This window comes from Ceratotherium simum, chromosome 14, assembly GCF_057802395.1.
Source record: "Ceratotherium simum simum isolate JZ-2026a chromosome 14, ASM5780239v1, whole genome shotgun sequence".
In the NCBI taxonomy this organism is placed as follows: Eukaryota; Metazoa; Chordata; class Mammalia; order Perissodactyla; family Rhinocerotidae; genus Ceratotherium; species Ceratotherium simum.
In genome coordinates, this window is record NC_141913.1 from 498578 (window position 1) to 515282 (window position 16705).

General features: G+C 48.4%; 2 protein-coding genes across 8 annotated transcripts in view; one reads left to right on the forward strand and one right to left on the reverse strand.

Annotated features, from left to right (window-relative positions):
• Positions 1-446: 446 nt before the first annotated feature.
• Positions 447-8813, reverse strand: TMEM200C (transmembrane protein 200C). Its single transcript, XM_087438869.1, has 2 exons — positions 8050-8813; positions 447-5194 (listed from the first exon to the last, which is right to left on the reverse strand). Exon 2 carries the CDS (start codon positions 5098-5100, stop codon positions 3307-3309), a length of 1794 nt encoding a protein of 597 aa, XP_087294995.1. The 5' UTR covers positions 5101-5194; positions 8050-8813; the 3' UTR covers positions 447-3306.
• The window catches only part of LOC147915236 (uncharacterized), a 29850-nt gene continuing 21171 nt past the window's right edge, over positions 8027-16705 (forward strand). For 4 of the 7 annotated variants that reach the window (XM_087438872.1, XM_087438870.1, XM_087438873.1 and 1 more), the window contains exons 1-3: positions 8027-8971; positions 12785-13008; positions 16434-16611. In XM_087438872.1, coding sequence (XP_087294998.1) covers positions 8100-8971; positions 12785-12950 — 1038 coding nt within the window. In that variant the 5' untranslated portion in view covers positions 8027-8099 and the 3' untranslated portion in view covers positions 12951-13008; positions 16434-16611. The remainder of the gene's footprint in view (positions 8972-12784; positions 13009-16433; positions 16612-16705) is intronic. The other 3 variants (XM_087438875.1, XM_087438876.1, XM_087438871.1) reach the window with 2 other exon arrangements.

Genomic DNA, 16705 nt, shown 5'->3' on the forward strand with positions numbered 1-16705 from the left:
TGTTCGCCTTTGAACAAATTAGTCCATCTTTCTAATTCTTAGCAACCTCATTTATAAATAAAGGAGGGGGATTCCATGGTCTCTAAGATCTTTGCAAATACTACTATGTATTTTGTACAACAAACCCTGCAAAGTCACATAGGAAAAAAACCTTGTTTATGCCAGTCTGAAGATTTACAGGCACACTCCAGCTTTTAAACTGGCTGTGCATTCTAACACTTCTCTGCATACCTCCAAGAATGGTTTCTGGAAAAGGATCTAGCAAGAAGCTAAAAATGCAGAAAATATTTTGATGGTCGCCAGAAATGCCAACTTCAGCTCAGCATCTGCCAGTAGGTCCAGATAATCCTCAAAACTCTGTGTAAATCCCGGCTCCACTATTTATCAGCTGTGTAACCTGGGCACGTACTCCATCGTTGTGACCTCAAGTGTCTTTCTCTGTAAAATAGGGATAATAGTAATCCTACCTCAATAGAGTTGCTGTGAAAGGGAACTGAGATAATATGTATAAAGCATGTAGAACAGAACTTGGCCCACAGTAAATAGTAAGTAAAAATTTAGCCTCATTATTGCGGAAGATCTCTGCTCCTACGATAGGGAAGATTGTATCACTGTGGCCATAATTGCAGGGGTCTCTTTCTGAGGTCTGATGAAAGCCCAGCTCCTCCCAAGATTTGGAAAATTGGGCTCATCCTTTTTCATCTTCAGGGAGAAAAATCCGGTTAAATTGCTTGATGGTTACGATAGATGCAACGCAATACGAGCTAAATTAGTTTGCTGAAGTTACTTAATGTCCATGAGATCAATATGAGCTAGAAGTTTTTATTTAATCTGATTACTATAATCAGACAATCAGTATTAAGTTTAGTTGATTAGTTGGACTGAATTTTCTGGTTTGTAAGGGATCAATACTATTCTGCCCACCCCTCTTTAGTTACACCAAGAGGTAATGCTTTATTATTTGCTCAGTGTCTCACAGTGCATTTTCTGAGGACTGGAAACAGCATTTTAGAGCACTAGAACCTATTTTTCTTTTTAAACAACTCATCAAACTCTCTCAGTACATAAATTGCCAGTATGCAAAGTAATGGAGAAGAAAAACTAGGGAAATTTGAAATTTTTTTTCTGTGTGAGGAAACCATTGAGACTGTTGAAATTTAACACTGCCTGCAGGTATGACCACACCTGCTTGTCAGTCTTACTAGTCGAAACTCACTTTTGCTATACAGAAGAGCCAAATAAATTAATCCACAGCTTTAAAGTCAGTTATCAGCTTAATGCAAGTTCAATCTGGGAATAAATTAGGTCCTTTTTTAAATTGATTACAGAATGTTACCCTAACCTGTAGTTTATGAAGTATATTCACTTCGCAAAGTTGTATGTGCAGATATGATATGATTATATCTGGGACAAAACAAATACCCTGAATTTAAGTGAAGCTTTCAGAGCTGAAGGCAACCATAGAGATGCTATCATCCACCAGAGGCCCAGAGAGGCAGAGATTCGCCTCAGGCTATGCAGATGATAAATGGATTTTCCAGATTTCAGCCTAGGCTTTCTAGAGCTCCAGTCAAGGGAAGGCCCATTCTTCTACAACGCACATTCAGACCACATATTATAATGATAATAATTACAATAATGACCATTTGTTGAGTACAACTCTGAGCCAAGTACTCTGCTCGGCTGGCTCTGTCCATATAATCCCTTGTCCCACCCATCACAGCTCTGTGAGGTGTGTCTGGTTCTCCCCACTTGGTGGATGTGATGACTGAGACTCGACGTTTGTGACTTGTTCAAGGCTACACAGCTGGCAAATGCTGAACACTCGGGTCCAGTCTCATTCCTGAATCTGCACTGTTTCTGCTGGACACTGCTTTGCCCAGGGGGCCTAATATGACCACATCTTTGACTGGATTTTCCTTTAAAATCAGTATTTTAACCTCCTGCAATGATAGCCTTGGCTGTGTGTAAATGGAGAACTTGTACCAGAATGGCTGAAAAAAAGTAATACCATTCCCAAGATTCTCAGCTCACACTCAAAGGATGAGGGCATCAGTATGTTACATTATTTGTCTACTGTTCTTGAAAATTAACTAAGTGACTTTTAATAAAATCAAGAGTAATCAATCTACCAAATTATTAAAACATTACCTTTTAGCCTATGTAGGACATGGATTCAAGATCATGAACTTAGAGTCAAAAATCAAAGTCAACTCCAAGAGGACAAAAGGGGAACATTAAATCTGGAGTTCTGCAAATTAACACTTTGAGGTAAACTAGAAATATTATGGAAAATAACTATTTAGTTAGTTTATTCTATTTGAAAGAGAAACTCCCAAATGTTCAATACTATCCTATATTTAAAAGTTAAAAATATACTGGAAATTGATTGAGGATGGTGCCGAGCACTTTGTGGGAAGCGAACCACAATCAGAGTAGCAGTGTCATAGCAAAAATATTTTCAATTTACCAGATGAACTGTTAACTGCTTTATGTGTTAGAAGCATTAGTTCCAGGGCAAAATGAGGCAGTATTATGTTTATCTGTTTGTTTGGAACTTCTTTTATTAAAAAAGATTTTTAATATTAATGCTATTTTCAATACAGGTGTGATAACAATACAGTGTGGTGTACTTGATACGGTGAATTTAGGGACGGAACAGTCCATCTCACGCTGGCCTCCTCCGTCTCCATTAGATACTCTAGTAGCAAAATGTTAATACCCTTTTGAAAAATAAAGAGGCCTTTGGGCAGCTGGAGGAGTAGGGTGGGGTGGGGCAAGGGAAGTGCTGTCTTCTGACACACACCTGCTTTCGGCTCTGACTTCACTCTAACGTCAGTTCTGAGAGAACTGACACGAACCGTTCTATGCTCTGCAAAAGCAGAGGAGGAAAAAAGCTTATCATTTACAAGCAGCTATGGACAAAACCAGAGGCAGAGTACGGGAGTTAGGGATCCAAAAAAAAAAGTTGGAGTAAAGTGCACATTTGCTGTCAAAAATATATTATTTTGATCCTAAGAAAATTAAGATTTTTATCTAACACACTAGATTGCTGACCTTTTGATACGTTTGGTTTTATGGAACATACCAGTCACCATTTGACATAAAAGACTAGTTTGCTCTTAAAAAATGCCTGGAGTTGTCTCCAGGAATCTCGTGAAGGAATTCAAGAACATTCTGCAGCTCTTTGGGTACTGGATGGTTTCCTCCCATAAGTCCACCAGGAAAGAGGAACTGTTCAATTCACTGATTCAAGTGGGCATTCCTCCCATTTCTCACTCCTTTCCTCTCTGGCTCCCTCTTTCCCTAAATGCCAGTACTTTCCAGTTCGTCCTCTACCCCAAAGGCGTGAGACCGGGAAATCATGAAGAGTTTCTCTCTGTTTGTAAACTGCCTCTGCACCGGCAGAGGCGGCTCGGCCGCGGGTGGCTCTTGGCTGGGACCCTCCGGGGGGCTCTGCTCCGCACCCGGGGCGGTGGCGGCCTCACAGTCTGGGCTTTTACTGGCTACTGCGTCCACAACAGACTCCAAGGAGGTGCCGGCCTCCCGCAGTGGGCTGTAGCTCTTACTGCTGCAGGACCGGTCGTCCGACAGGGAGCTCGGCGAGTCCAGCCTGGTGGGGGGCGAGTCCTCTGGCCGCAGCGGGAGCGAGGGGGAGGCAGCTTTGGCCGGAAGGCTCGAGTCCAGGTCCGCGCTGCCCGGAGAAGGCGGGGGCTCAGGGGCCGGAGGTGCCCGGTGGTCCGGGAGCCTGCTGGTGCTGCGGCGCCGCGGGGCCGCGAACCTGCCGGTCCTGGGCAGGCGGCCGCCCTGCCCCCTGGCGGTGCTCGCCGCCGCCGCGCCCTCGGGCTCTTCCGGCTCGTCGGGCGCCCAGCGCGCGCCGGCCGGGGCGCCGCGGAGGTCGGTCGGGCTCAGGTCGACCTCGCCCCCCGGGATCTCCCGGGAGCCGCGTTCCTCAAGCGGCCCCTGCCAACTGCAGCTCGCACCGTCCGCGTCCCCGTCGCGGTCCCCTTGCAAGGGTAGCAGCGCGAAGGCGCTGAGCGAGGAGCCCACGCGGGGGCTGGCGGGGCTCGGGCGCCCCCAGCTCTCGGGTGGGCTGCAGGGCGCCAGGCTGCTGCTGCTGCTGGCGGCCGCGGCGGCGGCCCGGCGGCGGCCGGCCCCGCCCGAGCGCTCGCGGTAGATGCTGTACACGGCCTCCGCCGGGCTCGGGGTCTCCCGCGGGCAGGGCGGCGACGAGGCCAGGTCCGGCGGGGACGCGGCGCTCCTGGCCGCGCCGCCGCCCGCGCCCCCGCCCCGCGCCGGCGTCGCCGCCGCCCCGAAGGCGTCCCCGCCGCCGCCCGCGGCCTGCAGCTCCAGGCCCCGCGACTGCACGTAGCCGAGGAAGCCGTTGAGCGGCGCGGCCCCGGCGGGCGCCGAGGCGGGGGCCGGGGTCGAGGCGGCGGCCGCCAGGTCTTTGGCGCGGAGGCTGTGCACGTCGATGACGGTGGAGTACAGGTCCCGCAGGTTGATGACCTTGGTCTTCTTGTCTCGGTTCTCGTGGAGCACCGCGTTGGCGCAGATGAACAGAAAGATGCCGATGCCCATGATGAGGGGCCCGAAGACTTTGAGCTTGTCAGAGTGCAGGTAGCCGGAGAAGACTCGGAAGAAGAACCCCACGGACGTGGAGGAGGCCGGAGAAGGGGCGGCGGACCGCGCTGGAGGCGTGCTCCTCGGCGCGCCCAGGGAACTGGAGTTGACACCCCCCGGAGTCCCCGGGTGGCTCCTGGACCGGTTCTTGCTGCCAGTGCTGCTGCCACTGGCCGTGGTCGGGACGCGGTGGCCGCTGCCCGCGGGCGGCAGCTGCTTCGCCCCCTCCCTAGTGGCCCCGTTGGCCGTGGGCCAGTAGCCCACCACCGCCATGGCTATGCCCACCAGCAGCACCAGGATCCCGCAGAGGGCGATGAGCCCAGAGACGGAGCACAGCTTCAGCCTGCCTTTCACCACCACCACGTCGTTCTTGCGCCTCTTCTTGGCTTTCCGCTTGCGCTTGGGGACCTGGCTCGGGGGGCGGAGAGGATCCTGCTTTCTGGCAGAAATCCTCAGCAGGCCGCCGGTGGCGATCATAGCGAACCAGTGGAGTGCGGGGCTAGTCCCCGGGGCAGAGGCTTGTGCAGGGGGGGCGCCAGCTGCCCGCTAGCTGCTCCGCCACCTCCTCCGGCTGCAAAGCAGAGGAAGACAGTCAGAGGGTATAGGCTTGGCCGCAGCAACGTCCCACGCGCTGCTACTGTCCAGCTCTCAGATCCCACCACGTGTGTGCCCCCCACCCCAGGGCCTTTACCCACTAACCAGAGTGCGGAATATAGAGACCAGGGGTGGGGTAGAGGGATTAGGGAAGGGAAGCGCTGTAGCCATGACTGAGAGAACGTGATAAAACAATATGAGACAACGCCTGCTCCTCTACCCCCGCCCCTCCCAACCCCCCTCCCCCCCACACTCTGTAGGTAATATTCCATCCAGTATCTCATGTCAACCCCTCCAGGCTGGAAGCCAACGGAGTTCTGACCATTAGAAACTACATGTGGGGACTCTACTAAAGTAGTGATTGAGGACTTTCCTGGCAAAAGCTTTTCTCTCTGTCCTACTGGAATCAGAAGATTTCCCAAGGGAGCTGCCACAGGAGTTTCAAGTCTCTTAACTAAGCCTAGGAATTTGTCAGTGGGGGACCCAAAGTCACTAAAACGGTCATAAAAGTCAAAAGTCATTACTATTTTGTAACGACAAAAGGGATTCATTTCACTACATGAAAATTAAAAGTCATATACTGGTAAGCAGACTGGCTTATTTACCTCAGAATATTAATAGAGTTCATTGCTGGGAGAACCACAGTGAGAGATGTCAATACTCTGACAATAAACCCTTCACAGAGTTGTCTCCCACCTATTACTGTTCCTGCAGCTAAAGGCAAGCAGAGCCCTCTCACAGCCTTGTCCTCATCTCTTTTCTGCAACATCTGGACAGCTTCTTGGGGTGCAATATTTAGTTTTAGGTAACTGGTTATGTAACTGAGCTCTTCCTTCTGGCCTCCTGTCCTCCCTCAGAAGAGCTTCTGAGGTATCATGTGCTAGATCTCATCAGGGAATTTGAGAAGTCCTCTAGAATCTTCAAGAGAAAGATCTTTCTGTGGGAAAATTACAATCTTAAAAAAAACAAAACAAAAACCTCACTCTGCTCTACTAGCTTTCGGACCCATTATTAATGTGCCACGGGCACTCTTCAGAATCCCAGTATTCAAATGAGCAGGCAATTAACTAGGTACAGCAGTCTACATAATAATGATGATTTGTAGAATGACATTTCCCCAAGAGCTGTTTTCTTCATCTTTTTCTCATGAGGTCATTTTTAGGAAGGGAGGGTGGCAACAATCAGTGGACTCTCCTACAGGAAATTTAATTGTTTATAATAAAGCCTGGGTAGGTAAATGCACAGATGTGTCTTTGTGGATATATTAGCTTCTAAAGATTTTAATCCTGCTGGATCCCCAGAGTAAAACATTTTCTGTTCCATTGGTCGTGTTTCCCCCTTAATAGAGATGCTAAAATTAAGGGCATTGTATGAATTTGAAAGGCTTAAATATCACTCACAAGCCTTTTGGTATTTCATCCTGTATAAAGTAATTCATGTTTTAGAATAATTACCCTTTGGAAATGTGGGATTACTTGGGTAGAATTCTGCTTTTACTTGCTGCCCATGACTCCCTCCATTATATCAACATAGGCAGCACCTTTTCTCCACTGGTGGAAAAGCCAATGGTAATCAGCTCTTTACAATGTTTGCAAATCAATATCTCCTTGGAATTTACTTGTTTTTCAGTAAGGAGAAACACTAGGTAGGTTAGAGAGGGGTCAGCAGAGAGAATACATTTACAAACCTTTTGTTTTAAGAAGGAAGTACAAACAGATTGTTAAAACAAAACAGAGTAGCTTACTGTCCATCTATCACTCCCCAAAATAAGCACATTTATTGTGTGGTTGTAACATAGAGACTGCTGCTTTAAGGGATCCCCAGACTCCAGCTTCTTTAATGTAATCATCTGGAGATCTGTGGTTTTTTAAAGAAGGATTTGGAGCCAGACATTTTAGAAACAAACCCACTCAGCTGGCAGGGTGGCTCTCTCAGAAGAGAGAAGGCTAACATTTTGGGGGTATTGATAAGGTGCACCAGAATGCCGGGCATCTTGGGGGAGGAAGGGCCCCACATGTATCTCTCCTCAGAAAGAAGCTTTGGCTCTGGGTAGAATGTAAGGTAGATTGCAACGGATTTCAACAATCGTCTACAGAAGATCTTCAAAATTAGTTTAACAGCTAGTAATTAACTCCCTAGTTTATTATTCCTTCAGCTCTGTTGAAGGCTGAACTGCTTAGTAATCTATTATCTGACCTGAAATACTGACAAAAGTCACATGCCACAGAAGACCCACCTTGAGGCTTTTCTTTATACCTAATGAAGGAAAACGAACTTAGCAGTTGAGGTTGGCTGCCCTCGCAATTTACTGCCTGGTGCTAGTCTTTTCGTGGTTAAGGAATGGAGGATGGGGAAGCAAAGAAGGTGCCTAAAAATACAATTGCTTCCAAGAGAGACATTCAAGTTCTCGGCTCAGGATGGATTAAGCCCCACTCGGTGTCTGAGGCTCAGAGCCCCACAGGCTGGGAGCGCCCTGCCTGCCCGGGACTCATCCCAGGTCCTCGACCCCCCGCTCTCTCATTGGCAGGGCAGCGAACCCCCTGCCCTTCTTTTTGGTTTACTTATTTATGTTGGAGTCACATGAGTGCAGCAGCTGGGAGCCCGCCTCTGGAAAGAAGGCAGGCAGGAGCGAAGTGAGGGCAATGCTGAACTCGCTTTTTCTGGGCAGCGCATTCCGTGTAGCCCGCCCAGGAAAATGACTCGCCTACCTCCAGCCCTTGGGGACCGGGGCTCAGGGCAGGAGGGGTGGGGAGGGGCAGCTCGGGGCCTGAGGACTGACAGAATTGCTCAAAATGGCAGCACTGTGAGCAAACAATATTATTGTTCACTTACCCAGGGCAGCTCGGGGCCGGCGAACGGGCGCTCGGGCGACACAAAGGAACATGGAGAAACTTTTTCAGCCCGAGCCGACGGCGGAGCGCAGGGACAGCGCCTCGGGGCCCTCCGGCCAAGCGCGGCTCAGCAGCCCTGCGGAGGCGAGCGCCCGCCCCAGGCTCGCAGCTCCCTCTGGTGCTGTGGCGCGAGCCATTTCCAAGAGTTTCCAAGAAGTGTCAGGTCCTCCGCATCCTGCATCCCGCCTCGGAGCCTCCTCGCCCCCTGCGGCGCCTCCCGGCGTGCCCGCTGCGGCGCTCCTGGGCCGGCCCGCGCCCCTTTGTGCGGCTGCGGCGCGCCGGGCTCTGCCGGGCGGAGTGGAGCCCGCGGCGGCGGCGGCTTGGCGCTCGGGGCGGCCGGACTCGCGGCTGTTGCTAAGAGACCGGAGCCATGACACAGGGAAATTGCTGCAGGATGGCAGTCGGTACCCGCCGACTCCGCCGCTCCGGGCGCCCCCGCCCCCGCCGGGCGCCCCCCCGCCCCTCCGCGGCCGGCCGCCCGTCCCTTCGGAAGAACCCTGCCCGGGGACGTGGAGGCCTGGGCAGGCGGGGGGTGGCGGTGCGCCTCGGCCTCGGCCTCCCCGCCCCGGGGGCGCCCCGGGACCGCCGCCTGCCCTCGCGGGGAGCTTTGTTCTTTTTCCTCCAACTACCTGTCTGAGCGGGAGCCGGAGAGGGCCGGAGAAAGGGCCGCCCTCCCGGAGGGTCGCCTCGTGCGCCTCCGAGGGGCGCTCTCGGGCGCGGGCGGGCTGCTGTCCCGTCTCCCCCGCCCCCTTCCCTCCCTCTTCGGTCTCCTCTTTTGTTGCCTCTACTCTCGGACACAACACAGCCTCTGCTGTTTTCCTCCTCCCCTTGGGAGTTTGCAGTGTGGACGCGCAGCGAGCACCGTAAGTTGCCCCCGCGGACCCAGGCGGCCGCGCTCCGGGGTCCTCGCGCCTCGGCGAAGCCGGGCTTTGTGACCGGCTCCTGGGGACCTCGGCGTCTCCCCGGACGCGCAGCTGGGGCTCAGCGGAGATTACACTCGGCTCTGGGGCTCCTCCGTGGGCAGGCCCTCTGGCTCCTACCCCGTGCGGCAATCAGCAAGCATTAAAAGGAAAACTATAATTCTCCAGGAATCAGGGTTAGAATCAAAGAGCGGAGGTGGGGGTAGGCAGGATGTCCAACTCTACGTCATTTTTAAAAAGCAAGAGGGAGAGAGAGATCTGTTTCCTGGTTCATCCCTGTCCTCTCAACTGTAAAGTAAAAATGACAAGAAAAAGAGAATTTCAAAGTGGGATTTCCCTAGGGCGTATTGAGAAAGTAAGAAAGATTTCAATTATCTATTGAAATGAGGCAGCCAGGATTCAGGAAGAAAGCAACAGAAGAGCAGAGGAAGGGAGTGTTGTCTGAACTTGGCGGTCCAGACAGACATATTTTGGTGGGGGAGTGGGGGAGCTGTGGTATATTCTGAGTTTTGCTGTTAAGGGTCCACAGAACCCACACAAGAGGGCTTTGCTGCCCACAGTTCTAGTTACAAGATTGTTCCTCAAGGTACACAGCATTCACTGTGTTTAAAGCTAGAAATACGCGGTTCAAAAAGAACAATAAAGACGCAGACATTTACAGGTTTAAAGAGATAAATGTGGGCCATGATAAATGAGGTGGGGATGGAGATGATGGGGAGACAGGAGGGAATGTAGGAGAAATGTTTCCTAAAAGGAAACCCTGCACCTGCCTGTTTGAAAGGTGGCCTCTGTCATCCTTTCCAGGCAAATAATAAACCTGGATTATGATCCGGGTGTTCAGAACCCACCTCCTGCCGCTTCGCTGTTCCTGCTCAGATTCAGAACTCTAGAAAACAAGCCATAATAAAGGGAAAGTTTTAAATTCCACATTGGATTGTTTTCTTTCAGAGAAATCACTGCAAAGGAGAAATAACTAGGTCTATGTCATTTTTAAAGACTTTTTGGCTCCGAGCTTGCAGATTTCTTGAATCCCAATAATAATCTGGTGTTTTGTATAAAGATTGGATCTGAGACCTCATTGGTGATCAGCTCATTACACAGCTGGCTGCTAACTCATGTCCTTTGTGGGCCTCTGTTTGCTGAGCTGTATAAATGGGAATAATATTGCAGAACTTCATTAGGATTTTAGGTGGATTAAGTCATTAATAGTTTCAAATTTCTGCATAAATTATAGCCATCACTTGCACATGTCAAACGCATTTGAAGCATTTGGAGAAGAAAAGAATCCTTTTCTAGACAAACAGGCCTTGGGACATAACTAGTTTTTTCTTATGTTGATGACTGCAATAAAATTTATGATTTATTATTCAAAGGCTTCCTTCCAAACTGAGCTCTTTGGAACTTTGAACTGTTCTACTTAACCTGAGTGTTATCACTTTCAGTCATTTTCTTTGTTTTCAACTCACAGTATCAGAGGAAATCAGACAGATCCCATCTGTTTCCAGTGGAGTCCTTTATCCCCTCTGCAATAATATAGTATCAACATACATTCCCAGGGGTTCCAGGAGTTATTTTTAAAGGAACAGTAATGCTCTCAGCCCTCCTGGAGTTATTTTCCTTCTCCTGTCACTGGCAGTTTCAGTCTGGATGATTTCTGAGGTTGTGGGGCACCCCTTTCACCCTGCTGAGGACTAGAGGGCTAAGGCTCGTCTTCATAATTCACTGGTGTCTCAAGAACCCAGAGCTCAGCACAGCGTTGGGAATGTGTTGTAGCAGAAGAGAAACAAGGGCCTGGGGAGAAAAAGAAGAGGAAACAGATTAGCTTAGGTTAGTTGGATTAGACTCTGACCTGAAACCTCTCATTTGCTGTTTCTTAAAAACAATCCTTATGTAATTTATTCTGTTTCATAATTTATTCACAACCCATCTACTTCCCCTGATTGTCCATCACCTGGCCTGGCTCGCCATGCCCTTCGGTGCTCCCAGGGCTGCTCAGGGGGAGACAGTGGCCTGCCATGGCCCATCAGGCCCCTCCTGGTCTCCAGGAGTGTTCAGTGGGAAAGGGATCGCTGTGTCAGCAGCTCAGCGGCTGCACCGTCTCCATACGCCCAGTTCTTACAGACTGTTCAGGCTGCAGAAACAGGAGGAGTTTAGTGTAGTGGGTTGCAGGACCGGTATGTATCCTTCACTAACTACTTAATTTAATTAAGTAAATGACTGAATCTTGCCTGCCTCAGTGTCCCCATCTGTAATGGGGATAATGACACTGACACCTCCCTCATAGCATTGTTGTGAGGATTAAACGAGTTTAGTTCATGTAAACTGATGCTGAGCACATAGTAAGCAGTCACCAAATTTAGCTATCATCCCTGTTAGTCCTAACATCTTCTACCAGCTTGTTACCCTCACTCTCCAGTTCTATTCATGTTCACCAGGATCTACATGGGACCGTGTCTGCCCTTTATCTTTCTGAAAGGGGATTACAGGGTCAGCTGGGGTTGAGCTGGGCCTGTCCACATGCACAGGCCTACTGCCACGCAGGATTGCTAGCCTGCTCTCCTGGGGAGGGAAGACACTTTTTCCATGGCTGCTTTGCTCATTTTCCAACAGCCCTGGCCCTTTCATTTCAGTTTGCTCCAGAACCCAGATTTCAAACTCATGTCACTCTACAGGCAAATTAGAAGTTTGTAAAAACAAGAGGACGTTCTTCACACTGGAAGTCTGAGGATTTCATAGAAAGGACTCTCAAGCCTTTTATATTTATTTTTAATTTTTTTTTTTTGGTGAGGAAGATTCACTCTGAGCTACCATCTGCTGCCAATCTTCCTCCTTTTTTTTTTTTGGTTGAGGAAGATTAGCCCTGAGCTAACATTTGTGCCAGTCTTCTGTTTTGTATGTAGGTCACTGCCACAACATAGCCTGATGGGTGGTGTAGGTCCATGCCTGGGATCCAAACTGTGAACCTGGGCTGCCGATGCAGACAGCACTGGACTTAGCCACTACACCATGGGGCTAGCCCCCCAAGCCTTTTCATAGCATGTCTACAACAGAAGAAGGAAACCATTATCCCAAGGTTGAACACAGGACACAAAGACCTCACTCCTCCTCTTTCCTGGTTCCTTCTTCGTCCCTCTGCCAATAAAAAAACAACAGGACAAACAAAACCATGACAAAAGAAAACAATAAACTAAGAACTAGATTTAGCAAGTAAAAACACTGCGTGGTATGTACACTAGACACTACTTATTATCTACCTGACATTCAGGTTGAACTGGGCATCCTGTCATTTATCTGCATCCCCACTGCAACATACCGTGGTAGCCTCACCATTTCTTCATGGCACATGTAAAGGATAAAAGAGCCTGATAGAACAGAAAATATGAAATGCAGTAGTGGATTGAAGCCTCATTAGATTTCTTTTGGAACGGAATAGGTAGGACAAGAAAACACCGAGCAGAGCCTGAATGGAGCGATAGAACTTAGGATCCCAGGGATGGCATTTCCACAGCTGGGCCTCGCTTGGCCTTGGGGTTTCTCACAGCGGTTACACGGTTTGTTTCTGGCCCCTCCCCAGGCAACGCTGCAGTGCCGGAGGGATGGGGGCTTGCCTCCGAGCGCACTCCCCAGAGTCCCACAAATGAACCTCTGAGAGAGAGAACTCAGCACCACTTTCAAGAAATTTAGTTTGGAAACTTAAGGGTAAACTCATGCTAGTGCTAAGGTCACGATCAAGCCTGTTTCTTGTGTTTCTGAAAGGTGTCAAAGAGTTCAAGTGCAAGTTCTTCCACTACAGAGGAAAGGAGAGACGAAGAGCCTCAAGAGCCCTCCCCAGAACACATCAGATGGGGCTTCTTCCTTCATCCGGACGATGGCGTGTGGCAATGGCAGCCTTCGCCGCGCCTTCAGCCTCACTCCTTCCTGATGTTACAAATCACCACGCTCTTGATGAGAGACCTACCAAGGGTCATTTTCTTTAATGAGTAGGTTCATTTTTGTACATTCAGTTTTCCCCTATAGCCAGCATTTTCTTCCATTTTCCATGTACATCATCAAAGCTGGATCGTGTGCCTTATAAAATAATTGAGGTCTGAGATGAGAAATTAGGCCTGAAAACAGATCAAAGCTGAGCTTGGAAAGGACTTTGCAGGGAGGGCTCCATCAATGGAACAGCCAAGAACCGACCGACAGCTAAATTTGCCCCTGTTCCAAAAACATCTCCTAGGTATCCACACTAACGTCATTTCCACCATTTCTTATAATCTACAACCACTGTGGGTAGATGACTTGTCCTACTGAGGACTAATAGGAACTCACATGTCTGGTCTCCTTTCAAAAGTAATTATAATGCGAGCTGCTGTGAGCACCTAGCAGGAAAGAAGAAACACCAAGGCAAGGAACTAGTTTTCAAAAGTAAAGAAACATAAGATTCCAAGATTAGTGCTTGGGTGATGGGTCTCGGATTCTTCCAGTAAAAATATTCGTGAGCACCTCTTGTGTACCCAGCTCTTTGATTCTTGCATTTATTCACTCAAACAAAATTTGTTGGGCACCTCCTAAGTTATAGTGAGGCAGTGCGGATAGTGTAGTCTAGGCACTGGGCACAGAGAGGGGAACAGCAGAAACAGTCTATCTCTCCTAGGGGCGGGGGGGCAGATAATAAACAGGTAAACAAACAAGCGAGAAAACTTCAAAACTTGATGAGTGTTGCGAAGCAATTACAAGAAGTTGCAGTCAGAGGGGGCAGCAGGAGAGAAGAGTTGAGACTGGGTATTCAGGGGCGGCCCTCCAGGAGTGACGTGTGCGCTGAGAACCAAAGGCTGAAAAGGAGCCAACCATTTGCAAGTGTTCCTGGGGAAAGAAAACAATTGAGGGACACGGCCTTATTAGCCTATAGTTTAGTTAGATTCATCAAAAAATAAATAGTTACCAATGCAAGGCAAGAGGTTAAATCTCTAGGTGCTAGAGGACTTTAGAAGAAAATGATCACTGGGGAGAAAAAACCAGTTAAGGAATACGTCATGGATATGGATCTTCCCCTTGACCTGGAATACATTAGGATAAGTGGAGTGAAGGCATAGAATTGGGGGGCACGTGAGCAGTGAGGATGTGGACATTGCCTCTCTGTTAGATGTAAGGGGCCCAGGGAGTAGGGGCCAAGAATGCCGCTGACAGAGATGGGAAGATGCTTAGAATGGGAAGGCGCCTTCAGGTACTCTAGCCGCTTGTCCCTCAGCATGTGGTCTCTGGACCAGCAGCATCAGCATCACCTGGGAGCTTGTTAGAAATGCAGACTCTTGGGCTCTATCCCAGACCTGCTGAATCAGAATCTGCATTTCAACAAGATGCCCAGATGATTTGTGTGTACATTCAACTTTGAGAAGCACTGCTCCAGTCCAGTCCTCTCATTTTAGAGAGGAGAGAACAGAATTTACCTGATCTCCATCTTTGCACGTCTGCCTGCGTGAGAGAGAGAGAGAGAGAGAAATTTAGCTTTCAACTATTTATTTCAAATAATGAACCCAGAGGTGTATAACACTTGTGGCCAAATATGTGTTTCTTACATAGGGCAGCAGCATGTTTTTTAGCTCAAATAGAAGAGGGAAGTTAAAACTTGGTTGCTTTTGCTGGTTTATGCATCTGTCTAGAAAACAGGTTTGGTAGATTTGAGGCCTGAATCCAGCTTTCTAAAAGCTGGGATTTACTCTACTCTTGGATTACCCTTTGGATTCAGACCATTTATACTCAAGTAACTTGGCCCCTTCTAGCCAGGTGATATTGTATTGCCTATAAAGGGTGGTTCATAACTCCTCTCTTTCAAGGGAAGTGTGGGGAAGAAACAGGGTCAGCAGTGGCAGCTTGCAGGAGTAGTTGTGGGGAAGAGGCTCTCTGGTCCCCCATTGTCTCCACCACCCCAAAGAGTACCCTTAACATATGGAAGCAAAAACTTAATACTCACTATGTAAATGTTCCCCATCCACCACATCACCATCTGTATACCTATTCCACACAGAAATTTTGGAGCCACCACTGTAGATTTTGCTTGGGGTCCAGGCATTGAGACCTGTAAAGCCGTATTCAGATGTTCGTGGTTGTTGTGGTGAATATTTATAGAGTGCTCATTATGTGTCGGGCCCTGGGCTGGGAGCTGGAGATGCAATGGAGGGTAAAAGCTACCTGTGAAGTTTGGGTCAGATCCAAAAGACAGGGAAAGGTTCCTCCAATTGCTTGTGGTTCCAAATGAGTCCCTGCCAGCAGCAGTGGCTCCCCGTCACTCTCTCACCCCCTCACCTTCTGACCTTCAACTCTCCCCGAGTAATTGTCTGGAAGTAGGCTTAGGTTTCCTCGGTCTCACTCCCATGCCCTTGGGACCTTCATGTGAGTCCCACAGTTGGCGCCGCTGGTTAGGAATTCAGGTGGCAGGCCTCTCGTAACCTCACGATGTTTTGGAAACTCCTCTGCTGAATTACTGAACAGTAACTATAGGATCTTAGTGTTTAGGGCTCCAGGTCATTAGGGGCTAAAGGGCCACAGTGAGGAAGGAAATTTCATATTTGAAGGGGGTACCACCCAATTCTTTTTTTATTACAGACACCTTTTAGATGACCCCATAGTAACATCTGTAATATATTTATAATCTTTGAGGGTCATAAATAGAGTCATAGCAAAAGAGAAAACTGCCACCCCTAAATTCCCATCAAAAAGCATGTGTATTTGTGTCTAATACATAAAACCAATCGGCACTGATAGCATATTTTTACCCAGCGAAACTCTTCTGATCTTATCAGAACCACAAAAGATATGTTAAATGATTAAAATGGGCTCAGAGTAATACAATATAATCTTTTTTTCTGAAGGGGAAAAGCACACAAAATTTTTCACACTAAATTTAGTTTTGAATTTCTATGAAATCTTACAACAATCTGAGCTGGCTTCTTTATACCTAAGAAGATTGAAGTATCATTACGTCAGAAAAGCATCACAAATATTTCTTTTTTAGCAAGAAAGATGCCAACATCACTTCTTGACAGGCGAAGTAAAGTGATTACACAGCTTTTATAGAGGTGAAATATTTGTATGGTCTATTGGAAAATGATATGCAGAAAAAGCAGAGATAATATTTTTAAATATTTCTGGTTTTTATTGTTCTCCAAAGCCACTTCCTTCAAGGATCAGGGATTGGCTACGGAAAGGTCTGTAGAGCTCTGAGTATTTACAGCAAATCGAATAAGAGCTCAATATATTTACCTCACAAAAGTGAAGCTGTCACAGATTTTCTTCAGATTCCTCCCAATCACTTATAACTTCTGGCTTTTGATGACATTAATATTAATGAAATGATAGAAAAGTTATACTTTCTGGAATTTGATACCAATCAACGTTATAGCTCCACTTTTTTTTTGCCTAGGAAATTGTGTTTTCCCCATTTACAGAAATAAGTATATTATGATCAAGACTGAGAATCCACAACCCAAGAGAGAAAGAATTAGAAGAGATGGTGATTTGCAGCGGTCACTTGAGGAGCTTACACATGAGGACGTGCTGCAGAAGTGCTGGATGTCAGAGACCGTCCGCAGCTTCCCTTTGTGAGCAGCAAAGGCGTTTCTCCAGGAGTCTGCTAAGGCTAAGGGCACAGGCGAGGAGTGGTGAGGGCGGGGCAAGGAGTCACGCTCCCCAACT

What these genes read in the sequence shown, in the direction of transcription:
- TMEM200C (XM_087438869.1), bottom strand. Translation starts at nt 5,100, where the DNA reads ATGATCGCCACCGGCGGCCTGCTGAGGATTTCTGCCAGAAAGCAGGAT.